Source organism: Gallus gallus, chromosome 5 (genome assembly GCF_016699485.2).
Source record: "Gallus gallus isolate bGalGal1 chromosome 5, bGalGal1.mat.broiler.GRCg7b, whole genome shotgun sequence".
Lineage (NCBI taxonomy): Eukaryota > Metazoa > Chordata > Aves > Galliformes > Phasianidae > Gallus > Gallus gallus.
The window spans coordinates 57,589,540-57,616,115 of record NC_052536.1 but is presented as its reverse complement, the minus strand read 5'-3'; the positions used below and the strand labels follow the sequence as shown (position 1 = coordinate 57,616,115).

Sequence of the window (26,576 nt, the reverse complement as noted above, 5' to 3'; positions counted from 1 at the left end):
CCTGCAGGAGTGCTCTGTCGCACAGAGGACTGAGCTGTTGAGAGCTCCTCGCTTAATTTGAGGAAGAAATTCTGCATTTAGTGCTGGGAGTTTTCCATTTTGCACTTCATCTTTTGAAATTCCTTTACCCAAGAGTTACTGATTTTATCCAGCACAATGGATAGAGCCTGCAAGGACCATCCCTGCCCCTCAAAGAGCCCAGGGTGGCGAATGGAAGACCCCACTCTGTGTCTGTGGGCTGTCCCCCACACTGTAGGTGAGCCAGGAATTGCTTCCTGCCCACATCCAGTCAGGGCTTGGTCTGGAGACTAATCTGTTCAGTGGGTGCTCCTGGCCCTGCCAAGTCCCAGGCAAAGGGCTTCGAAGGAGCCTTATCCTCACAGAAGCATTAAAAAGGTGGGAGCGGGGCATTGGGCAGAAGGCTGATGTCTTCTCTCTGGTTGCATGAAGCATATTTTCAGCTGTACACAGCTGGATTTGGACCTGCTGAAATGTGAACACTGAGGTGCTCCAGAGAGACAGCTGCTGTTCCTACTCACAGAGTGGTCTTTGCAGGGCTCTGTTGTCTTTATTGGTGTTACCCCCTTGTACTTGCTTTACTCCCATGCAGCATTAAGGGCATCATTTCTTCCCCCTAAGTAGAAATGCAGAAATGTGTGTTTAGGTGTAAGTTATGTATATTCAAGTTTATTCTGGCTATATGTGCTAAAGAGATAAATTGTGGCTCTCTCTGCCAAGAGGCTGTTTGACAGCTCTCTCCCTTTCTAATTAGGTGCAGAACAGATGAACTTACTCTGGATGGTTTATCCATTTATCACATTAATGCCCTACTTGGAGTATCTGGAGTTCTGTGTTTGGTATTTTTCAGCAACCTGCAGTGCCAGCGTGCAGCCCAAGGAGCCTTATGCATGCTGAGTTGTACACTGTGCAGTTACCTCCAAAAGTCAGTGAGAAGGAACAGCAAAGGCTGAGAGATGGTAAAGCCAAATATTACCTTTAATTTGACGATCCACTCCAAGAAGCTGTGGTTCTGTTCTGCTCTCAGCTACGTGTATGGCTGTTGGCTGATAGAGAACAGTGTTGAGATAACGGATGAATGTTAACCTCCCAAGGATTTACTCATCAATCTTGACGGAAGATAAGCAGTAAAGAGTTAAAGTGTGAGTGTCAGGTGTTTGTGCTGTGTTTATGGAGAGTGTGAAAACAGCAGTAATTGAATTTTTTTCTTGTGATGAGTTTAACCTGCAGGGGGTAAAAGGGAGAGTGTTTGCTGTGTTGCTAGCAGTACATGCTGGGCTCTCAGAGGGGGGTAGGAGTTAATTTAAGGTGTCTGAGATGCCTTTTTCTTTTGAAGAAGACATGTGAAATGCTCCCTGCCTTAGGAGGGCAGTTTCCACTGCTGGGATGAGGATAACAGCAGGGTACTGTGAAGGCAGGCAGTTGAATCAGGCTGCATACCGTGGGCATCACTTCTGTCATATCAGCACTTCCCGAGGGTTTCTGGGGTGTGCTGAGCATGTCTGCATAGCCAAAATACCTGGTCAGCATGAATCATGGAATCCTAGAATGGCCTGGGTTGAAAAGACCACAGTGCTCATCCAGTTCCAACCCCCTGCTATGTGCAGGGTCACCAACCAGCAGCCCAGGCTGCCCAGAGCCACATCCAGCCTGGCCTTGGTGAAGTGCAGGAGGAAGGCAAATCAGAGGTTCAGGCACATCAGTGTTAAAATTCAAAGCACTGTTTGAGTTGTGACAGTCGACTGCTTGGATAATTGTGAAGAGACATAAATCACTGTAGGAGCAATTGAGTAGCACTTTCATTAGCATAATGCCTTTAAAACTTTGCCAAACATTTCTTGTCGGCAGATCCTGGTTTCACATTTCCTCCCAGTGCCAAACTGGGGGCAGAGCTCTGAGGATGGAGAGGGAGGTTTGAGCTTCATCATCTGCTGTCACTTCAGCAGCCACAACTGATTGCCTTTTTAGGGTACAGAAACAGAGATTTTGTCTCTTATTCTGCAGATGCTGAGATTTGTCTAGCTCATGGACCGGGATGTCCTGAGATGGGCTGTGCCGGGTTGAGCAGCAAAGGTCACTTCTGGGGGACGAGTCTGGGAGGAGGAGAGCAGCGGGCTGTGGCTTTCCTCCATGAAACGACGAAGTGATGAACTTGGGAGGGAGTTGAAGCAGCTGCTGCCTCTATTTCTAGGAGCCTCAGTGCTTCCGGCAGCCAGCGGGGAATGCTGCGTGTCAGCCAGGCGCTGGGTTTGCCATGGGGAAGGTGTGGGGCCAGCTGTGTCCTCGACAGCTCCGATGCAGTGCAGTCTCAGTGGGCTCTGAGTTCATCTTGACGTGACGGCTTTGGCCCTCCTACTCTCTCATGGTTTCTGATTTCATTACTTCACCCGTGCGCATCATTTTCCTTGGCTGAGGGCAGCCCAAAGTGGAATTTGCATGTGATCCCTGCGTGGTTGCCCTTTGACTGTGAGTTCAGTCTCCTGTGGCTTTGTGCAGAGAAGGGCAGTTTGGATATCTTAAGCTTCCTGCAGGTGGAATACACTTGCAGGGTACATCATGTCTTCAGGATACCTTATAGCAAGTGTGATATTACATGTGACAACTTTGGCTTTCTGTTTAAGGACGTGGCTGGGATCTGTTTTGATTTACAGGTCTGCTTTTTGGATCTTCTTGTTCTAGCTTCATGGGGATCTTATCTTGTTCCATCCCTTGAGCAGGCATGCAGATCGTCAGCCCTCCACCAGAGTGTTCTTAGGACAAGAAGGGTGCTGGGGATGCATGCGTGTGGCAGCTGAGTTAGTGCTGAGATACAGTAGGTCAGGAGCTGGGCTGATCCTTGTGTGTCTCTTCCAACTGGGGATATCCTGGGAACTTCATGCCAAGGGGGAACTTTGCATACGTAATGAAACAAAGAGGGATAACGAGATGGAAAATGTTTTCAACTGCATTAAAATTGGGGAAGCAAATTCCTTCTTTAAAATGCAAATTAAATCATAAGGCCTAATTTATTGTAATATTGTAACTTCCATAGTGTGTACATTATTTCCTGTCCATGTTTTAAAGAGCAAGTGAGCTGGGGAGGTCAGTGGCCTGGGGGGTTGGAACAGGGCTGCTGAAGTGAAACTAGAGTTAGACAGCTGTAGAATTAGCTGTCAAAAATGCTCGTTTCTTCTTTTCTGGTTGCTTCATTTGCATGAGTGGATGAGTCCAAGTCAAGGAAGCAATTTAAAACTTGAAAAATGAAAAAAAAAATACCCAAACAAACACCCAAACCTTCATTTTGGGCTAAAGTAAGGTGTGAAGGGATAAGGTAGCTGTGAAATCCAGGAAGATACACTTCCACTTTATTCCAGATCGTATTTCCTCTCTGCACTCAATGCAAGTACAAGACATCTCTTGGACTTAACCTTTCTTTTACCTTGTTTTCTTTTATTTTCTTTGCTTTATGTGGCTTCTTTTTTATTCATTCCATCCATTCTGGTCACTGTTTTATTTAGTGACAGCACCAAACAAAGCACTCAGATCTGTCTGCTTCATGCAGCCAACTTCGTGTGGTTCCTCCTGGTTCTCTCACTGTTGGTGTATCTTTGAGGAACTGAAATTTAAGGAGGCACTCACAGAAGAACAATGCTGGCATTCGATTTTGCTGCTGAAATCTGTGTCTTTCGCCTGCATTGCTCTATGTTGAGTCAGATAAATGACAATAAAGAAAAGGAATCAATGAGGATTTGTGCCCGTGCTTCAGAAGGCTTGATCCTGCAGAAGAACAGAGTGGCTTACAGATTGCTTTCCCCTTCAAAACCATGCTTTCCTCCTAGTCTAGAAAGCAGATGTTTGGGTTTTGTTGGTTTATTTTTGTGATGGGAATGCACGGTCAAGAGCTTTGGACCAGAATCATTGATTTCTTGAGTAGTGCTTGGCAGTTCTGTCCTTGCTATGGGCAAGTTTGGACATTTCTCAGAGCTTTGCTGAAACAAATGATATTGGTGTCTATCTAATGTATGATATTAGTGTGTTTCTAATGTATGAAGTGGGGTTAATGGTGCTGCCTTGGCTTGGTGGGGATGCTGAGAGGCTGCGAGCTCCATCAGTACAGCTCTCTGATTCCTCTCTTGCTCTCCTTTGCATATTTTGGATTACACATCCTGAGTTCTTTCATCTCTAAGGAGTAAAGAAATGCCCTTGCAGCTATAAAATGTGCAGTCTTTTAATGTTACTTGAATTTATAATCCGTAAAATTGGAGGGAATTTTTTTTCCTGTGTCTTGATATGTGCTTTCAACCCCTTTATAACCCTTTTATGTCAGAAACCCTTTTAACTTCCATCTCGGTGTGTACTTTAATGATATGTCTGAAGATATCTTTATTTATTATTTATTTATTCCTAATTTCCCCCTACTTACACCCCAGCCATTGAAGCTGTTAGCCATGTCTGCACAGTTCTAAGTATATCCATAGCTTCATGGGCACGCTTTGGTTTGTGTCACCTTACGTGCTCACCAATGTCTGTTGTTCTGCAGGAGGGTAAGCTATTTCTATGAGCTTCCCAAAACAATCTTACTCACACTGTTGTGACTTGAGAAGTTGTGTTTGTTATTTTGCTTTTGCTCCAACAGCATCAAAATTTGCCTTTTTTTCCCTCTTTTTCTCCCCTCTCACGTGGTATTTGTTTTCTATCTCTTGTGCTGCATTAGTTGCTAAATAGCACTTTTGTGGTCAGGGTCTATTTCTAGCTTTAGCTTTTCAATTTTGGAAGGATTGTGCCAAATATTTGCAAACAATGGTCTGCCAAGAAAATTTCATAGGAGGATCACAAGGAGAATAACCAACTTGGAAGCATAGGGCTGCTTTTTGGTGGCGTTATTTTTTCCTTCTGAATGCTGCTAAGATGTGCACCGAGCTTTGCTTTGGTGCTGTTGTTACCCACATTGCCATAGGTCTTTGTCCTTCAGCAGTGATTGGTAGGAATGAGAATTGAATGTTTTGTGGCTGCTGAGGTCTGTGGCAGAGCTGGAAAGGCAGTTTGCTGGTATACATCCTGGGCCTGTTTTCTGTGCAGGAATAAAAGAAGTTGGCCTGATGTCGTTAATGAGCTTCTAATCCCTTGTTGCTTGATTGGCCTTCAGTAGGAAAGTATCTGAAGTCACAGGACCATAGAGTCACCAAGGCTGAAAAAGACCTCCAAGATCATCCGGTCAAACCGACCACCTATCACCAACAGTTCCCCATCAAACCATAGAATCACAGAATCCTAGAATGGCCTGGGTTGCAAAGGAGCACAGTGCTCATCCCATTCCAGCCCCCTGCTATGTGCAGGGTCGCCAACCAGCAGCCCAGGCTACCCAGAGCCACATCCAGCCTGGCCTTGAATGCCTGCAGGGATGGGGCATCCACAGCCTCCTTGGGCAACCTGTTCAGTGCGTCACCACCCTCTGGGGGAAAAACTTCCTCCTCATCTCCAACCTAAACCTCCCCTGTCTCAGTTTAAAACCATTCCCCCATGTCCTATCAAACCATGTCCCTCAGTACAACATCAAAATGTATCTTGAACACCTCCAGGGATGGTGAGCCCACCACCTTCCTGGGCAGCCCATTGCAGTGCCTGACCGTTCTCTGGGAGAAGAAATGGCGATGGCTGTGCTGGTAGTGCTGCTGCAGTGACACTCAGTGACACAAGTACAATTAGCATGTGAATCTTTATTCTTAGTTTATTCTGGAAAGCGCTGTGGTGATGGCTGTGAGAGATGGTTCTCTTTCAGGGTGCTGAATCTGTAAAGTCTCTGTTAGGGAAGTGGCTTCTGAGAGCCTCTGTGCCTTCTCCCCATAAAAGAGCCTGGTACCACTCTCCATTAAAGATCCAGCTGGAAAATTGCAGAGTGAACAATTGCCTTTTGGCTGTTTCTGCCTCCTAGAAGAGAAGGAGCTCTGAAAATAAGAAGGTGCTCTTAGGTACTGTTTTGTAACAGCTCAGATTAGACTGACATCTGCTTTACAGGTGAGCTGCCTTGGCACACCTGAAGAGATTAATGGAGCAGTGCAGGGACTCGGGGTGGGAAGTGTGGTTGTTCTGTCTGGCACAAATCTGAACCCACCCAGTAAGATTTGCTTTAGTATTTAGTAGACTCATCCCACTTTCGCTCCATTCCTTAAAGCTATCCTATCACATTCCTTCTGAGGTTCCTGCAGAGCTAACTGCATGAAGGGGAAAGTGTTTGGTGTCTGCTGTGGAGGTGCTCTCAGTGCTGAGCAGAAGGGCCTTCATTCAGCCCAGCGCTCTGCGTGGGTTTGCTTGGGATGTAGGATTTATTTATATGGTGGGGTCGGGTGTGTTTATTTTATATCAAACAAACAAAAACACACACAGGATTGTCCAGTAGTCACCTCTAAGTGAGTTTGGTATGTGCTCCCAGGTAGGAGGTAGGTACAGGGGAACGTGGGGAGTATAGGAGAGTTATATACCACCTCTGGAAAGGTGGGCAGAGCGTGCTTGTAGGGCACGATGGTGGGTGCTGGGACGGGCTGGAATGTGCTCAGTTCCATCAGAGACTGGAAAGCTGTAGCAGGACCTTCTGGTTTAGGCTGGAGAGCAGGCAGAGCTCTGCAGTCAGCCTGGAGGCCGAGGAGGTGACCCTTTGGCTTTTGCACTGTCCTGAGCCCAAGGCCAGGGCTTATGTGGGGGGATTGGGAGCCACTTGTTTTCTGCACAGCCATGAGCTGCCATGACTGGTCTGTGTGCCCATGTTAACCTTTAGCTGCAGACGTTCAAGGGTTGTTTTCTTACAGCTTTCAGAGAGTTTGATTTCTTCTACAAATGTGCTTTGCTAAGGTGTGACACTACAAAAGGTTTCAGCGTCCTTCTTTTGTGAAGGATAGCAATTCCAGACTCGCACAGCAGGGTTTAACTTCATTTTGCTTTTAAAGGTTTTGTGAGGAGCTCTGGAGTTACACAGTTTTAGAAAGGAAGCTGTTCTCATCGTCTGTGCTGGGAATTTCAGAACAGGGTAGAGCAAGTTAGGAGTTACACAGAGTCAGAAACTAGAAGGCAGATGATTAAACCTCCATTTTAGTGGCTGGAAGTCAAGGGACCTTTGGGAGGTGCTTGTGGCTGCTGAGAAGAACCAAGCAGCAGCAGAGACAGCGAAGCATCGTGGTCACTGATGAGTGAAGCTTGGCAAGGAATGAATAACGTGGGGGTGTGTGGAAGCGTTGCCACAGGAACTGCAGTTCTGATTAGATTAAATGAAGCCTCAGTTGAACAAACGAATCTGCTGGTGAACTGGACGGTTGATCCAAGGCTGGAGATGAGACACGGACATAGGAATGAGGGGGATATTTCACTGTGGAAATTGAAGACACGACTTGGAAGTTGTGGTATTGCTGTCCAAATCTTGCCCTTCTCTTCCTCAGTGTTGAATAAGAAGGCAGCTGGACAAGGGGAGCAGTAGGGCGATATGGTTAGGTTGTGGTTGGACTTGATGGTCTTTAAGGTCTTTTCCAACCTGAGCAATACTGTGATTCCTTAAAGGAGGCTGTGCACACAAAGTTGAACTTGAGGTGTGCACATAAAGCAGTTCTCCTCCTGTTGTCTGCCCAAACCCCCAGCCCTCCCAGTACTGCATCTCTTCTTTTTGAGTTTGCCATTGGGACACAATGCTTGTGCTGTGCCTGGGTTTGTCCTATAATGGGACATTGGGGAAAAAAAAAAGAAAAAAAGCAGTCCTTGTCTTTTAGTTTGAACACAGGCTCTCTTGTTCTGTAGGGTCAGCGTGTAGCTGGTAAAATACTCTGGAAGAGCTGTGCTCATTGGGGTGCTGTCACTTCTCCCATAGCCAGGAGAGGGGGTGACCAAATGACCACCCAACCCTTCTTTCAGTACATACGTGCTGTATATGATGTAGAGCTAAATAAAGCCAACCTTAGTTCTGTGATTCAAAGGTTAATTCTATGGCTCACCCCATTCAAACATACCCTCCTTCTTGAGCAGTTTTTGTGTCAGTCAAACTTCCTGCTGTAACTTTGCAATCGTTCTGCCAAAATCCCATAGTTTTAATTTTCACTCTAAGCAATGTAGAGCATAATTTTGAGTTTTGAGTCTCACGAAATAGAACAAGATCAGTGCTAGCAGGCAGCAGAGGCTCTGGCTTCCTTCTGCAAGCTGTCGGGGAAGTCGGGCTGTGCTTCTGCAGCGTGGGAAGCGCGGCGGGGAGCTGACGGGGATGTGGGCTCCAGCACAGGAGGGAGCTGGGCCAGGGCCAGGCTGTGGTCTCTTAGCCTGCGGTATCAGAACTGGCTGTCAGGAGGCTGCATTCCATATTGCAGGAAATGGGTGAGTTTTGTCAGATTTCATGTTTGGTCAAACGTCAGGGTTGGTTCACAAAGATTGACTCCCTCAGTACTGCACCGTCCTTTTCAACATTTCACAGCAATGCAAACGGTGTACCACAGGGAAACTGTTTTTAGCCTTCACCATCTTTTGTTCTTCATGATATGTGAGATAACCGCCATTTATTATTGATGGAGTTTTCAGCTGACAGAAAATTAAGGAGGAGAAAGGCTGAAAAAGCAAGAGGTGGCAACAGAGATGTAGGTATGTATGTAAAGTGTGTGCAGTTGAGGGAGGGATAAAAGCTGATAGTTGCACTTAGGGGTGGGAGGCTCTCCTGGGAAGCTTGCTGAATGCCTGCAATGTGACCTTCCAGACAGATGTGATGCAGTTCTAGTACCTGTGAGCAGCCCACCAAGGGTATCAGCAATGGGCCCTTGTTGCTAAGAGGGCTGATGGTGTCCTGGGCTGCCTTAGGCAAAGCATTGTCAGCAGGTCAAGGGAGGGGATCCTTCCCCCTGCTCAGTGCTGGTGAGGCCACATGTGGGGTGCTGGGCCCAGTTCTGGGCCCGCAGTAGAGGAGAGGCCTGGGCATAGTGGAGAGAGCCCAGCATAGGCCAGCGAGGTGCTGCAGGGCCTGAAACAACCCTGCTGTGACAAGGGGCTGAGAGCTGGGGCTGCTCAGCCTGGAGCTGAGGAGGGGGTCCCCTCCGTGTCCATAAATACCTGAATGGGGGTGCAGAGAGGATGGAGCCAGGACAAGGGGTGGTACAAACGGGAGCACAGGAGACTTTCTCTGACCATCAGCATTTCTGTGCTGGGCAGGTGACAGAACGCTGATGCAGAGACCAGAGAGGCTGTGGGGTCTCCTCCTTGGGGACCTCCAAAAGCCCCAGGTGCTCTGGGCACCGGCTCTGGGTGTCACTGCTGGGACAGAGTGGGACCAGAGGGACCCAGCAGAACCTCCAGTCATAGCCACACTGGGATTCTGTGATGCTGAGCTTGAGGGAATGCTTAGTATTTTTGCCTTTGGTGCTGGCATGATAGGGTTTAAATAGTCTGTGTGGTCCTGGTGTCAATTCAAGAAAAGTGTTGAGTTGGAAGATGAAATTGTAGGACCAGGAAACCTGTTTTAGGGTGACTGGTACTGACAACTCAACATGTTCAGTCCATAAATACCGACCTGGTGAAAAGCTTTCCATGCCAGCAGGCAAAGGTTGATGGCTGAAAACCAAAAGGGTCCATGTTGGTGCTGTGCCAAAAACGTGATGGTAATGCTGGGTAGCAGCAGGATGTTCTTGGGTGAAGCTGTGCGGCCTGTGCCGTGTGGGAGCTGAGAGCCAGCAATGCACTGAGCTCCGGCCTGGACCTCTGCACCCCAGCCAAGCAGTGTGTACCAAGGACCTTTGGCAGTCTGCAGCTATTCTTTCAGGCTTTGACATAATGGGAACAGTGATGGGGATATCAGGAAAGAATACAGTCTTTTTTGCATTTCAGAGATGAAGGTGATCTTCTGTACGCAGTGCAGTCTGGTCTCCTTTATCTGGACAGCTTGGCTGGTTTTGGATAGAGGGATGGATAGTTGAGGTTCCCTGACTTCAGTGGCAGGCAGCACATTCTTGTTCTCTTGCAGGCACCTCTGTGTTTTATAACAGTTTGCTGTAACAGTACCAAAAAGGTCCCTGACGTGCTTCATCGGGATGTTGATGAATGCAGATGATTTTGCTGTGGTCTGCTGAGCATTTCTGGTAGGAAGGTACTTAAAGAAGTGGTGAAGGCTTCCTTTGTGGTTAGCAGGCAGCCATCGCTCTGTTCAGTGATTTGTGTAAATTCTTTGGTTCTGTTGCACGGTTGTTCAGGTTTGCTTTGTTTTCAGTTGAGTCATACTTGCCAGTGTTCCTACCCTGCGTGCTGACAGATGGCACTTACCTGAATGCTATGGGACTTTGAATGGGCCAATTATTGCTTGCTTTTTTTTCCCAATGGTAGGAAAGGTTGATTTGGAAGCTTGACTAAGCGTTGACACAATTGAGGGATTCGTATTTCAAGTCCTTGCTCTACCTGTTGCTAAATGAAGGCTTCTTGTCCATCAGCAAGAGAAGAACGTTGTGTTCTGCAGTGGCTTTCTCCAGCTCAGCCCTTGGGCACATTTCCTTTGCATCGTTATCCTAAATACTTACCAACCAATTCCACCTGGCCCAGTTTCCCTCAGATTTTCTACAGTCTACCCTTTCACCGCATTTTATGTGTTCAGAAGATGCTGAACTTCTCACAAAGAGTCAAAAGGCATTAATTTCTGGATGCTCGGCAAAAAGGGAACGCCACAGTCCCCAATTGGATTAGGTTGTGCGTCAGAAACAATATGGCTTAGCTCTGGTGATGGTTCCTGAGTGATTTAGAGCTCATTTTACCAGAGCTAACAGCGTTAACGAAATCCCCTCGTAAAACTTTCCAGATCTAAGGCTCCTGTAACACTGTCTTCCAGCACTGGGTTCTCAGGGGGAGGTTTACAGGAGTGCCCCCTCCAGGTATGGTGGGAAGGGTGGATTGGAGCTCCATTCCCCTTCATCTGGAGAAGTGTGGGGACCACACCAGTCAGCCAGGGTCTGCTGGAAGGAGTTTGAGTCCATTTGTTCCCATGAAATATGCCGCATCTGCAGAGTTTCTCTCTTCTACCTATCAGTTCCACTTCTAGAGCACACAGAGCTTTCACACCACGAGGTGGGTGGATTGAGTTCAGCATGCTCTGGCAGCCCATAGTGCAGCACAGACTTTTGCATCACTCCAGTCTGCATGGGCTGCAGGCACTTCTCAGCTTTAATAGCCCTTACAGTGGTGTTTTGAAGGCATCAGCTCTCATTTGCTGATGAAAAGCTGGTTGCTTTTGAAGCTCTGGAAGGAACTGCTGATAGCACTTCAGATCTCCAACTAGGTTGTTGCAGTGCTAATACCAAGACCAGATAATCCTCACCCAGGTTGCTCACAGCTAATTGCATTGTGCAGTATATGTAACACGTTACATCCCAGCATATCTTCTCGTATCTTGTAAGACTCTCTGAGATGCCATTGCAGTATAATTGAATGTGTCTTAACTCTCTTATTTCAGGCTAGAAATCTTCATACTGGAGAACTGGCTGCTGTAAAAATAATCAAGTTAGAGCCTGGTAAGTTTTGCATTCTTTTCTATGTTTTTGAATTGCAGTTTCAGTTTTTTACACATGTTGGTTTTCATGGCTGCAAAGCTCCAGACAAAAGAAGTTTTTTTTTGTTTGTTTGTTTTTGTTTTTGTTTTTTACTGTTTCAGTGGTTAGATGACAGGAAGCTCTACAGGATGTACCATTGCTTTTGGCTGTATCCTGCTCACAATTTCCTTGTTGATTCTTATCTGCCTTATCTGTTGCTTCATAAAGAAATGTTGCAGTTGCAGCATGTTGCAGTAGATTCAGGACAGATGGTAGATTGTGAAAGAGTGGGGAGCTGTGTGAATCAAAATGGGGAGGGAACCAAGCAATGGTGCCAGTGCTCACCAAAGGTGTGTTGGGAAGATTAGTGCCTTCTGGAATACCTTTCAAATCCCTCTTTAGAGTATCCCTCTTCTGTGTCTCCACAGCCAGTCCTTGCCTGAACTCCTGTGCTCTAGGTGTTTGGGGTCCTGGCTCTTTGGAACAGGGGATGAGGCCTTTGTGCATGTGGGCTTTCCCAGTGCTCAGTTAGTGTCGCTTGTAGTCTGTGGAGAGATTAAGGGACACTGGAAGTTTATGTATGGTCACAAAGCTAGGAAGCGGTAGGGTTTGTAGAGATGTGGTGGGTTTACTTCTGTGACTGGAGTGCTACAGGGAATTAACACAGACTTTTTAGGTAGGAAAAGCAGAGGAAAATCTGGAAGGACACATAACACAGGGAAGGCTGGCGGAACTGAGCTTTTTGTTCTGGAGGCAAGAAGGTTGAAGAGGGATCTGAACACCATCTTCCACTGCAGATGTGCAGAGTGGGGAGCCCAGCAAAGGGTTGGGAACCAGTAGGCACAGGCTGTGGCAAGAGAGATTCTGGTTGGAAATGGGAAAAACTCTTCATAAGGAGAATGCTGAGGAAGTGATGGTGAGATCTGCATCCCGGAGGACTCTTGGGAGTTGACTGGAACAAGGCCCTGGGCAACGTGACCAGACTGCAGTTGGCCCTACTTGGAGCAAGAGGTTGTACTGGAGGCCACCAGAGTCCCTCCCAGCCTCTCTTTGGGCATTCAAGGTTTTGAAGACCAGCTCTGAAACATCTCCACTCCCTGCACACCCAACATCTTTTCTTGACTGGACAGGTTAAAAACTGTCATTTTGATGAGGATCTTGTGTGTGTATATTCCTCTTTCTTGCTCAAGGAGATGCACTGTCCTGTTTGTTAGTGGTTATTTGGTTCTGTTCACTCATTTGGGTAGAGAGACATGGATACATAAACACAAAGAGTCTTCTGGTGTTGTATTTTATAGTTTCTCCAGCTTTCTATCAAATCCAGGCTAGGAGACCTTTTCAAATCTGGTGTGCCAACCCAAGAGTTCTGACCAGCTTGAGCACCAGTACATCTTCCATTGAGGACTCTGTGACCATGACTATATATAGTAATCAGATTGTCGATCCTAGAAACCAGATGTTTCTAAATTTTTATTTTAGCAATAAAGTTTCAGGGAAAACTGTTTTTAAATCAGTGTGTTCGTTTTTCATAAAAGTTCAGTATTGTCCAAGGGACTGAAATTTTCTAACACGCCTATTGTCCTTGAGTAATGATGGATCTGGAGCACCACGTGCAGGCCCACGGCCCCCAGCAAAAAAGATGTGCAGCTGTTGGGAGTGGGTGCAGAGGAGGCCATGAGGATGTTCAGAGGGCTGGAGCACCTCTTAGAGAAATGAGCTGAAGGAGCTCAAGAAAGGAGCAACAAGGTTTTGCATCTGTGTTGTTTGTTTTGTTGCTTGTTTTTAGCCTTCTGAAAATTCACTAATGTTTCTTAAAGGTAACAGTCCTGCATGGAACCCCTGAGGTACTCGGATGTGGGTTTGTTGGTTTTGTTTGTTTGGATGGTTGGTTGTTTTTTTGTTGTTGTTTAATGTCTCAGTCATTTTTGAATGGTCAGGCACCTGTGCATGAGTTTGAGTTAACTCGTCAGAGCAGCTTTCACCGAAATAAAAATGAGTTAGAAACATGTCTATACTGGAGTGCTATGGTGGCTTTACCACGCTCCTCATTTTCTCCCTCTCACACTAGATTATTAGGAAGACTGAAGTGCCATTTGCACTGAAAGCTGCATGAGTCCTCACACATCGTGTGGTTAGGGGCACAGGGGACAAATTCAGACCCATCTTTGCCTTACTGACAACGAAGACATGCAATTGAGTTCTCTCTCCTTGCATTCCCTACTGATCTGTAAGGTGTTCCAAGGTGATTTTGTTGATTCCTGCTGAAAGTCCAGCGTATGTTTTGCTTTTTGTGTAAAAGAAATGTGAATTGATTTAGACATCCCGTGAGAGTGCCTCCTTTGCCTTGCTGTTAGGGTGATAGTTGGTCTCTCTGGTAAAATGATTGCAGGCAGAAGAATTTGGGGTTTCCCACATCTAAGATCCTCTGGTCTGAATGATGTAAGATTTCCCGTGAGCTGAGCTGCTCATTTCCAAGTTGGTTTTGTTTGGTTTCGGTTTGGTTTGGTTGTTTTTTAAACAGTTAAAAGTTCCTGAAATCTGAACTTCTTTTTCCAACTGGAAGAATTTGAAAAATTCTAGTGAAGAGATGGGAAGAAAGGCTCAGCTTGATTCTTCAGCCTTTCTTGTTCTCCTTTTTGAAGTTTCCATTGACGTGTGCCAGCAGAGTAAACAAGCAGAGAGCCGCCAGGCCTCGTTGGTGACAAAGTGACCCTGGGACACTGCCACCTCCATTGCACCTCTCATCTGCACAAGTTGGTGAGGCCTTCCCCAAGCTCAGCATCATGCACTCAGCGTGGTGCAGATGTCGATGGCTGTGGCTCAGTCCCTATTGCATAGATGTCCTACATTTCTGAACCCACTTACCCACAGCAGAATTCATGGCGGTGTGACCTCAACAGTGGTGGTCCGTGGGCAAAACCTCAGATGTGGCCTCAGCTGCCACTCATGTCACCTCTGTGACTCATTGGCTCCTTCAGCTGTTTCAGGTCCTCTCAGCTGTTTGATCTCATTAGGTGGCAGCCCAATGGAGCGGAGCTGTCCGTTTTCTGTGATTATTTGGTGCTATACCCAGCAGGGGTGTTTGTTTGGAGATTGCTTTCCAGATCTGAAAGGCAGAAAAGCTTTAAAGTGAGACGCGAGGTTTAGGTTGGATATGAGGAGGAAGTTTTTCCCCCAGAGGGTGGTGACGCACTGAACAGGTTGCCCAAGGAGGCTGTGGATGCCCCATCCCTGCAGGCATTCAAGGCCGGGCTGGATGTGGCTCTGGGCAGCCTGGGCTGCTGGTTGGCGACCCTGCACACAGCAGGGGGTTGGAACTGGATGAGCAATGGATGACAATGCAATTGGAACTGGATGACCTTTGCAACCCAGGTCATTCAGTGATTCTGTGATTCTATGAAAGGCAGTATGTTCAATGGCTCAGGATGGTTGTCTTGGCCCTACTTGCTTCATCGTGTCCCCATGCAGCCATGTCCCTTGCACTGGTGTGTGCATATCAGTGACACCAGACCAGAGCTGGTGGCAGCAAGAAATGGCAGGCTGCAAGCAACAAGGAAGTGTGGTTTACTCTGCACGTCTCTGAAACTCCTCATTGTATTCAGATGTGCTTACCTAGGTGTGAAAAACAGCTGCACAAATTCATATGAGAGCAAAATACACGAAAGGCTATTGAATATAAAGATGCCATCTCTGACTGAGAGATTTTTCTGAGCCATAACTCTGGAGGTCAGGAGAGATGGGCAAACATCTCTGTGTGGTCCAAATTTGTCAGTGCTTCCTTGGCATCCTTGGCTGGAAGCAGGACATCAGGCTGAAGGCCCCGTGTTGGACTCAGTGCAGTGCTGGTTTGTAATTCTGCTTGGTTCCGTGATCTGCCTCAACCCTCAGCCAAGCTGATGTGTGTGAAGGCTGAAGGCAGAGGACCTGTGAGGCTGTTGGAGCTGGAGAAGGAGCAGGATCCTTTGAAGGCTGAGTAATCCCTGCCTCAGAGTGTTGTGCTACAATGAACAACAGGAGTTTCTGGCCACAAATTATCACTACTAAGAGCCCCATTCTAATTAGCATCAATGACCACATCTTTATAGGTTTCACTGTGTTTTAGTCCAACTTGCCCTGGGGAAATGATTTCTTCTAGGGTTGTTTTCGTTTTGCTTTGTGTTTTCAAATACCCTTTAAAACAGTGCTAGCCTGCTCTCCATCCAAAGCATGGACACCCACAGCCTCTTGGCAGAGATCTCTTCAGGGGGTTGTTTTGTTCCTGAGGAGGTTTCACAGCATTTATTTATTTATGTTCAGCACTCTGGGATGTCTGTTGCCTCTGTAGCTCCGTGGTAGCAGCTTGCTGTCTTTGCTGGACAGGAGGACATGGCTGTTCAAAGCCTTCCAGATTAAAATAAAGACCAGCTGCTCCTTGTTGCCAGTGTTCAGGCTCATTTTAAGTTTGGACTAGAGTTTTTGGGCTGTGATTGCAGAGCACTATCAGGTCTTGGATTGAGTCATTGCCAGGTGTTGCACATGCGGGGCTCCCCCAGGGAGGTCACCCCTCTACTGTCATCAGAGATCCTGCCAGAACACATGGCACAACTGCTCATGAATTTCATACGTCTGTCTCCAGATAAATAGAATCATAGAATCCTTAGAGTTGGAAGGGACCTCTGAGGGCCATCTAGTCCAACTCCCCTGCAATGCACAGGGACACAGCAGCTAGATCAGGTTGCCCAGGGCCCAATCCAGCCTTGCTTTGAAAGTTTCCAGGGATGGGGCATCAACCACATCACTGAACAGCCTGTTCAGTGCCTTACCACCCTCACTACAAAACACTTTTTCCTTATATCCAACCTGAATTTTCCCTCTTTGAGCTCGGAACCCTTTCCCCTTGTTCTGTCACCACAGACCCTGCTAAAGAGTCTGTCCCCTTCTCTCCTGTAGCTCCCCTTTAGATATCACATCGCCTCACAGCCTTTGCTTCTCCATGCTGCACAGCCCCAGCTCTCAGCCTGTTCTGTAGGAGAGGTGTTCCATGCCTGGGGCCATTTTTGTGGCCCTCCTCTGGACACACTCCAACAGCTCCATGCCTCTCCTGTACTGAGGACTCCCCATCTGGACGCAGTGCTCCAGGTGAGGTGTCAGCATAGAGTAGAGGGGCAGGATCCCCTCGTTTGCCCTGATGGGCTTTGGATGCAGCCCAGGATACAGTTGGCTTTCTGGGCTCATTGCTGGCTCACGTCCAGCTTCCCATCCAGCAGTACCCCCAGGTACAGGTCCTTTTCGGCATGGCTGTGGCTCCCCTTGAGTTATCTACAGCATCTTCAGCAGGGGAGGAGTAGGTGGCTTCATAGGTGGGAATTCAGATGGAAAAACACAAGCTCCAAACTCAACGCTAGTTTAACACATGGACGGGGGGCAGTTGGAATCAGAAGGCAAAAGCCTCTGGAACAAGGAGTGCCCTGCAGGAGGTGGGAAATGAGATGAATTAAAGCTGCAGGAAGCAGAACGCAGTAAGATGGCAGCGTTCTGGAAGGCCTGGCAAAGCCACTGAGATATAAAGTAGGAACAGACTGTGTCCTTTCCTTGTTAATCCCTCATCTGCTGCAGGTAACGAGTTGGTAGACTCCATCTTAGATTTGAGACCCCAGCGTGACTACGTATTTTATTTCATCTGCTATCACCTTCCTTTGTTCTCTAGACAAAAGAAATAAGCTCCCCTTCCAGGGTTACTATCGTGAGTTTATTCGAGTTTTTGGGCAGTAACTGATTCTGCTACCAGTTCAGTTACTTGAGCTGTGCTGTTAGAATCAAAATAGACAGTGTTTTTCACTTTTTTGGCATAGACTTTGGAGAGCATTAGGCAAAAGTATTATGGCACGCTAATGACATTTCCCAGCATCCACCGAGTAGAAATGCTTCAAATAATTTGGGAGCCAATTCTATTTCAGAAACTAATCCAACTGTACTCAGCAGCGTAAAAGCCAAAACCATCTGAAACACTAAAGCCACTTCCTTCTATGGGTTTAGCAGATGAGTCGAGAGTGGAGTCAACACAGAGATAACTGTTTGCCAGGGTAGCTTTACTCCACAGAATGTTCTCCCTGGGAAAATGTCATAAAATGCTTTAAATTGAGTGGACGTCTGGTGTAAATACAGTTGTGATGATAAACAGTGACCTCAGAAACCTTTGACACTTTGAGGGCTGGCGGTAATCTGTCGTGCACAATTACAGAACATCTTGTTAGTGGTTTTCATCTGGTTCAGCATTTGTTTTCCATGTGAGATCCTCCTAAGGGCCAGAAGTAGCTGGTTATGTGTTTCAGGCTGGATCTTAATCTGAACCTGGAACCATGCAAGGCTATTTGTACATGGGAAGACAATCCCCCGGCGCTGCGTAGTGCTGTGCTCAGTACACCCGCAGCCAGCTCTGCTTGGTTACGGTTGGTTTGCATCCCGTGGTCCAGATGTGGGTGTTTGTACTGCACATTCGAGTGCAGCCCTTAGGGCTGAGCCAGGAGTGAGCTGTGCTTTGTCCTCTCGAGATGCTTGCAGCACAGGTGTTGCTCCAAGGCCCTTTGGGGCAGAAGAGAAATGCTGCAATGTAATTTATGTAATAAGTTCCCTAAAGATGCGGTGAGCTGTGGAGAAGAACAAGCCTGAGGCTTGTTTGAGTAAGCCTGTGGGTGTTAACAGTTGTTGAAAGCTCCAGGGCTTGAAGAAATACAAAAATAACTTCTGGTTATTTCTTCCACCTTCACTGGTTGGGTCCGGGATCGTGTCCGGTGTGACTGGGTCACAAACTGCCAGCAGCCCTCGATTCCCATTCTGGTGTTCCTTTGCTGGCTGCATCTGCCTGAGCTGAACGCCTGCATCTCCCAGTGTGCAAGAGCTGCTCAGTGCTGAGCATCACTGCCTGTGCTGTACCACGCACTGCTGGGTGCTGCTGCTGAGCTGCACAGCTGCTCTGGAACATACACAAAGCAGAATAGAGACAGTGTGGTCTTTTAATATAGAGTGCCCAGCATTTTAATTATTTGGAACTTCTTGAAATCTGGCCTAATTTTGCTTTGTGTGTTTATTTGTAATCTGCTATTCTACCTTCAGAAATACATGTATCCAGAGAGGGTGAGCTCGTGTTCCCATGCAGTGTAAGCTTTCGTTCACAGAAATAATTACTTGGATGAGGAAGGCCAGCAGGAGGATCAGAGTCACAGAATCGTTAAGGTTGGAAAAGACCTCTAAGACTACCAAGTCCAACCCACCCCATCTGCATAAACCCATCACTGCCCATCCCTCAATGCCACATCGCCATGGCTCTTGAACACCTGCAGGAATGATGACTCCATCACCTCCCTGGGCAGCCCATTCCAATGCATTGCAGCTCTTTTGGAGAAGAAACGTTTCATAATATCCAACATTTTAGCTAGAGAAGGCATTACTTCTCTAATGAGTACTCTACTCTAGTGAGTAGGAGAGGAGCTGAGAAATTGCACGTGTTGTTAGGGAGGTAATGAAAGGTGTGCCATTTGGGGTGAAGGCAGGTTGGTAAGGATTGCTCACAATTGTGAGTACACTTAAATCTGACAAAATGCATGGAAGAAAAATAGCAACAGTGAGATGGCAGCACTCAAAACATCCGGGGGGAAATTGGTTGTGGAATCAGAGCTGTCACTCCAAACATCCGTGTGCTGTGGCATGGCATTGCCATCAGTAGTGTTTGTATCAGCCGACATAACCGGGACCATTGGCGGTTAGCACATGGCAGCTGAGATGCCTGGCAATGAAATCTGCTGGTGGAAACTCATTGTTTCCAAATAGTTGTGTCCTACTTGGAATCAAGTTTCCGAGCTTCAAGTTTGGGGATTTGAAATTTTTTCAGTCAGACTGCAGGTTTCCTTTAATCCCGAGGAAAGAGGTATGGATAAAACAGCTCAGGTGCTGCAGTGACATTTAAAGCATTGCTATTATTAAAGATGTAAAACTTTAATCTTTTTTGCACTTTTCCAAAGGGTTGGCATACAGCAATGCAGGTCTGCAGGGCAGTGAAGAAAGCAAGGAGGGTGGCGCAGTGGCAGTGCTCATGCTCACAGTCAGTGCCCTGACCCTACTGTTTGCCATCAGCGCCCCATACAGCAGTGTCTGCCCACATGTGCTGGGAGCAGTGGCTCAGGCCTGGCTGGCACAACACTTGGCCTCTCAGTAAGTGCTGCTGTCCCACCCTTTGGTGACACTGTCGGTGCCTCCAGATGCTGTCAGCTCTCTCCGCCTGGTTGCACGCAATCCCTGGGTGCTGCCTGCCCGTCCCTCCCACTGTTCCCACACAGCATCATCCCATGATGCAGCGCTGAAGTAATGCAGAATAAACCAAATACAACAATAGCTTATTCCCCAAGGAGCCTTCTGGACAGTGAAGTGAATCTCAGCTGAGCCAGGAGAGGTGTGAGCAGTGACCCTGCAGGATGGGACCACTCCAAGCAGTCGGTGGAGCACATGGCAGTATGACCAGGAGTGAATTTGCTTGCAAGCCATTAAGGTCAGGTACTCTCAGAATAAGGCTGTGTGATAAGCACCAGACCCAGCAGTCCTTGCTGCACTGCACAGTGGCTGTGTGGGCCCAGAAGGGACATCCCGTACCATGCCAACTCCACATAGGTGAGAACTACTGTTTGCAAATAGGAGAATTCACAAGTGTTAATGGGCCATCAGTTTTCTCGATTATCTCCACTTAAATATGGGTTTATCATGAATTTACAAGGCTTTACCTTGCTTAGCTTCTGAAATCTGACCCTATAGCTGCACAGGATGATGCGACCACAAGTTCCTGTAGTCCTCCTCCCCACCAGCTGTGTCGGTGGACAGGCAGCTCTTTGTGCCCAGCAGCATAGCCTGGACTGAGGGCTCTGGCCAGAGGAGAATATTCCGTTGTAACTCTCCATTGTGTCCTGCATGGCTCGTTAGAGAGGTAAAATTGCATGATAGTAGCACGCTGTGGTGAGTCACTGCCCTGCCTGTGTGATTTACTGCAGCTCCGTACACTGCGCTCAGCTCAGCATGCCCCATAACCCATAATTGCAAACATGTGAGTAGACAGAAAGGACATTTTTCCAATTCCATGTTATTTAGCATCAGGAGATCTCTGATGACTAAAACAGATGAAAATCTCTCTCTATGGATATATTATCACCTTTGAACTGAGGATTCTTATCTTGCCGTCTCCTTGATGAAGTATTTTCTACAAATTCTTGCTCTTGCTGTTGTCTTTATTTTCATGCTATCCAAGGATATTCAATTTTTGCCCTATTCCAGCATCTCCTGCCAAGATGAATACTCCAGCTGCCTGGAAACTCTGAATTCCATTGTTTTGAATTCATTCCTGTCGTCTTTGAAGCGCTGTACATCTTCTCTGCTATCTCTGAGTCTGATCTTAAGGGATCTTTTTCGACATATTTTGGCCAGACTTTTTTCGTGCTTACGTCTCTTCTTCTTTCCATCTGCTTGCTGCTTTTCTGTCAGCTCTGTGCTCACATAAAGCCTGGACCTCTCCTTCCAGATCCTAAAGTCCTTTTTTTGTAGGTTGCCCCATATCTTGCATAGGTTGTCCATTTATTAATTGCAAATCAAGAGGTCACCTTCTGTGTGTTGCTTCACATAGGTGTGATCTCCATCCGTGCACTGAGTTCAGTGTCTCACTGTCCCTTTGGTAGGAAAAACTTTTTATCCTTACACTGATTATAGGTTAAGGCAATTTAAACCCATCTGTAATTGTCCAATCACAGAAATCTCCTGGGCTCCATCAGCAGAGGGGTGGCAGCAGGGCAGGGAGGTGGTTGTCCCTCTCTGCTCTGCCCTCACAAGGCCCCATCTGCAGTACTGTGTCCAGGTATGGGGCCCCCAATACAGGAAAGACAGGGAGCTGTTGGAGAGAGTCCAGAGGAGGGCCACAAAGATGGTCAGAGGGCTGCAGCACCTCCCCTACAAAGACAGGCTGAGGGAGCTGGGCTTGTTTGGTCTGGAGAGGAGAAGGCTGCGGGGTGACCTCATTGCAGCCTTCCAGGACCTAAAGGGAGCCTACAAACAGGAGGGGAGTCAACTCTTTGAAAGGGGAGATAACAGCAGGACAGGGGGAAATGGTGTGAAGTTGAAGGAGGGAAGATTGAGGTTAGATGTCGGGGGAAGTTCTTTCCTATGAGAGTGGTGAGGTGCTGAACAGCTGCCCAGAGAGGCTGTGGATGCCCCATCCATCCCTGGAGGTGTTCAAGGCCAGGTTGGATGGGGCCCTGGGCAGCCTGGGCTGGTATTACATGTGGAGGTTGGTGGCCCTGCCTGTGGTGGGGGTTGGAGCTTCATGATCCTTGAGGTCCCTTCCAGCCCGGGCCGTTCTGTGAAAAGCAGAACAGATTGATGCTATTTTTTTCCCCCAAGTATCTTTTATGTATACGAAGGTTGATATCTGCTGCAGTCTTTTTTCTAGTCCAAATCACCATATTTCCTTTGTTTTTCTCCCCACCAGTTACAGTTCTTAGCATGAACATTAGATGGTAGTCAGAGGACCGCAGTAGATGATCCAATCAATGTGATATTGAAGGGCAATTCAGGATGCTGCATACTGATCTGTTTTTGGTCGTTGGCACACTTCTTGACCCCGATTTTCACGTGACAGCATTTAGCTCTTCTGAAATGCTGATTCTTGCTTATCAAAGATCCTTTGATTGGAGGATTTGGCATTCTCTGAACTGGTGGACAAATAGCAGTGTTAGGGGAAGGCAGTGCTTTGGTGTGGGCTGGGAGTTCTTTGCTGAGATTGAACTTCCTAGGAGAACTTTTCAGTTTCAACATGAGATGTCTGTGCATACCTACCGATTTCCCTGTGGGTGTTTGTCACAGACATAGGAGGGATTAATCCACTTGCTTCAAACTCAACGTTTCTGTGTTCATAGCAATCATTTCTATGCAGGGTGCTCAACTTCAAGCCATGCTATAGCTGAAAGGCGACCCAGGGAGCAAGCAGCACAGCGTGAGGTCTGTACGGAATTCAGTTGCCCAGTTTGTGATGCCTTTTCTTTTTCTCATCACGTAAAGAAAAGTTCTGTTTGTGCTTCAAATGTCAAGAATCCTTTTTTTAACTCCTCTGCTATTGTTTTCTTTCCCTGCTGAAGTCGTTCTCCACATAATTAACAAATATTCAAGGAGCCCTTGAGGATTTGCTGGGCATGTTTGTACAAATGTGTCCCTCTCTACCTTTTGTGGTTCACCATTATTTTCTTTCATTATGTGAGCGAACAGCTTCGTGTGTATGAGAGCTGAGATTCCCATTGCGATGAGCAGTGCTGTGGGGCAGCATGTCAGTCCTGGCAGGCTGTGCACGTCCAGCCAGTGGGCTCAGGTAACTAGTGTAGCTGTCCTGGTCACCAAACACACCCACAAGAGTGGGCCACGAGGGCTCTGTGCTTCTCCTTGTGAGTCAGTGGCGGCTGAGTGGGCGTGCAGGCCATATGCTGCTGCAGAGCATTTGGAGACGAAATGTTTTCAATGATGAGCCTATGGTGAGCTGGCAGAAGTGATCATCCAGCCACTCTCTATCATCTTTGAAAGGCCGTGGAGAACAGGAGAGGTGCCTGAGGGCTGCTGGCAAGCCAGTGCCACTCCAGTCTGCAGAAAGGGCGAGGAGGACCAAAGAGTACAGGCCAGTCACCCTCACCTCCATCCCAAGGAAGGTGGTGGAGCAACTTGTCCTGGATGCCATCTCCAAGGAATTGGAAGAGAAGGTTATCAGGAGTAGTCAGTGTGCATTCACCAAGGGGAGGTCGTGCTTGACCAACACGGTAGCTTTCTGTGCTGTCATGACTGGCTGGGTAGATGGAGAGAGAGCAGTGGGTGCTGTCAGTCTTGACTTCAGCAAGGCTTTTGATACTGTATCCCATACTTTCCTTGTTGGAAAGCTTAGGAAGGGTGGGATAGACAAGTGGGCAATGAGGTGAGTTGAGAACTGGCTGTCTGGCTGAGCTCAGAGGGCTGTGATCAGTGACACAGAGTCTGGTTAGAGGCTGTAACTAGCAGGGGTTGTTGGTGCTGGGTCTGGTTTCGTTCAGCATCTTCATCAGTGACCTTAAGGAAGAGATAGAGTGCACCCTCAGTGAGTTTGCTGGAGATGCAAAGCTGGGAGGAGTGGCTGACACACCGGAAGGCTGTGCTGCCATTCTGTGAGGCCTGGAAAGGCTGTGTGGGGTGGGGAGAAACCTGATAAGGTTCAACAGGGGCAGGTTTGGATTTCTACATCTGTGGAAGAATAACCACGTGGATCAGTACAGGTTGGGGCTGAGCTGCTGGGAACTCTGCAGGACCTGGGATCCTGGTGGCCAGCAGGTTGACCACGAGCCAGCAGTGTGCCCTGGTGGCCAAGAAGGACAGCGGTGTCCTGGGGTGCTTCCAAACCTGATGATCTGGGATCTCCCCTGGCTTCAGGAGGTGACTCTGGCCTTACCCAGATGTAGTCTTTACTCCCATGGCCGGGAGCCTTGTGCTGCAGGCAACGCGGGCTGCTGCAGCACAGTTAGGTTGACAGCCTCAATCACTCTCCCATCCTACAGGGCCCTCTCCTTAACTGCCAGAGCACTCTATGCTTGTGGAACTGCCTTGATCCATGGAGCACGGCTTCCCAGGACAGCCTTTCTCCATTGAGAAATATTCATTCCAAAGCAGATCATAAAGAATGGAAAATGAAAGGCTGATGTATCAGAAAACCCTTGTGAAGGCTTAGCAGTTTCCAAGCCCGTGGCTGGTGTTGTGAGTTACACACATGCCTTCAGACCTCTTTCAAAGTTCATTTCTGTGTGCTCTAATGGTGACTGTTTCCTGTTTTTCAGGGGACGACTTTTCGTTGATCCAGCAGGAAATATATATGGTAAAAGAATGCAAACATTGCAACATAGTCGCCTATTTTGGGAGCTATCTCAGGTAAACAGCACTGCATTACCTGCATTGCTGCTGGGTTTTTCCTACCACAGTCTCCCTCTGGTTTGTTACTTGTATCCTCTCTGTGTTCTTCTCTAGCTCGAATTCCATTCAGATCTCTTCTGGCTTTAAAAAAACACACAAAAAATAAAAAAGTGACTAATACTTTGTTTTCTCTGCTGGCCAAAAGGCTGGAATATTTTTATCACTAGGAACAGAAAGAAACTTTTCTCTTGGAGACTCTTGCAACATATCCAATCCTACTCACTTTGCTGGGCAGATTTTAAACGTCTATCGCTCATAATATAAAACAAGCTCACTGCTTATCTGGAGCAGAATTGCTTTGGGGTGTTGTATTTAATGGCAACGTTGTGAGCTGGGATAGTATAGGCAGTGAGCTGCAAGAGAGCTCTGACTCTGGGCTGCTGGTAATCCCATTTCTCCTGCTTGTGGTGCTGCAGATGCAGCACACTGAGAGCAAGGCAATGCCAGCTGGCTGCATCTGCAAGCACACGCGTTAAACGTTATACAGCAAGCTGGAATATTTTCCATTTCTGTGGAACAGTGCCACGTATCAACTGGCTCTGTGGGAATATATTTCACCACTTTGCCCATTTGGTCTTTTTTCTACAAGGCTTCACCTCTGGATTTCTTGGAGGGCTGCGTTTTTTTCAAGTAATCTGTGCAGCCCAAGTGGACTTCAGTGGAACAGAACAGCTGGGCTTTGAAATCCCCAGCAGCTCTTGTGGAGGCTGTGTAGGATTTTTTAGATGTGATTAGGTAATGTCAATCTCAGATTGAAACTGTGATGTCAGTGCGCTTGTCTCATGTGCTCTTGCTGATAGAAGGTAAACTTCAGGTGTTTGTTCTCCATCTTCTTTCTTGCAGTGAGGAGGTCAGTGTTAAAGCAGCATCTGATAAGTTAGGAGTTAAAAGCTTGTCAGTGGTCTTTCAGTTTGATAGACTGACAGGCTGAGGGAGCTGGGCTTGTTCAGCCTGGGGAAGAGAAGGCTGTGGGGTGACCTCATTGCAGCCTTCCAGGACCTGAAGGGAGCCTACAAACAGGAGGGGAGGCAACTCTTTGAAAGGGGAGATAACAGCAGGACAAGGGGAAAGGTGTGAAGTTGAGGGAGGGAAGATTTCAATTGGATGTCAGGGGAAGTTCTTTACTATGAGTGTGCTCAGCCAGCTTCTGATGTCTGTGTTTTCCCTTTCTTTTGACAGCCGTGAAAAGCTGTGGATATGCATGGAGTACTGCGGTGGGGGATCCCTCCAAGATATCTACCATGGTACTTTGGGAACCTGTTCTAACCTTTGTACCCTTGGAATGATTTATGCAAAGAGGAAAATTAAAAAGCAAATTACTGGAGGATGGTTGGTGCTGGCTGGCATTGCATGTGTGCTTTCTTGAGAAATGAATGCTGTTTTTTAGCTACAGCCAACAGATTTTGTAGAGAGCACTTCTCAACGTGGCAGCAGTTGCTCTGTGCTAATATCCTGCCATCCTAGGCCAGAACACACTTTGTTTTTTAATCATTACACTGCCCTTTTCACTCCTGGTACTTAGGTAACAGGAGCTTGGTTTATCCCACTGGAGAGCTGTTCAGTAACTGCAGTTGCTGTACGTTGTGAGCTCCTCTGTGCCTTTCGTTGCCTCCTGCCAGCCCTGCACCATTCAGTGTTGGTGTGCAGTGGTAGTTGATCTCCTTTTTCTGAAGGCACTGGGAAAAAAAGACCTCTAAGAAGTTTACAACCAGAAATGGTGCTAATTAGATACGGAATCTCATTGTGAATGTCGTCTTCTGTTAATGCGCTGTTGTTTTTCTTGCAGAAGGCCTTTCTGTAAAACAAACAAACAGAACCCTCTTTTCAGCTCAGTGTAAAATACCGCCCATGTAAAAAAGGCTCTTCACTTTCATGGCAGTACTGCTTTTTTGGCTGCTTCACAGTGTTATTTACATGCTACAGGCTGTAGACTCACACACTTCTTCTCTTTGTTTTCAGTAACGGGACCTCTGTCAGAGCTACAAATTGCATATGTTTGCAGAGAGACTTTGCAGGTACTGTACTTCTGCAGATGTATTATTGCCATATATGATAGAGACTGTGTACAAA

The 26,576-nt window shown here is 47.2% G+C and overlaps 1 protein-coding gene across 8 annotated transcripts in view; it reads left to right on the top strand.

Moving 5' to 3' along the window:
- MAP4K5 (mitogen-activated protein kinase kinase kinase kinase 5) overlaps window positions 1–26,576 on the top strand; it is a 59,691-nt gene that overhangs the window by 6,114 nt on the left and 27,001 nt on the right. For all 8 annotated transcript variants that reach the window (XM_046942603.1, XM_015276745.4, XM_046942601.1 and 5 more), the window contains exons 3-6: window positions 11,447–11,504; window positions 24,374–24,464; window positions 25,686–25,750; window positions 26,466–26,521. In XM_046942603.1, coding sequence (XP_046798559.1) covers window positions 11,447–11,504; window positions 24,374–24,464; window positions 25,686–25,750; window positions 26,466–26,521 — 270 coding nt within the window. The remainder of the gene's footprint in view (window positions 1–11,446; window positions 11,505–24,373; window positions 24,465–25,685; window positions 25,751–26,465; window positions 26,522–26,576) is intronic.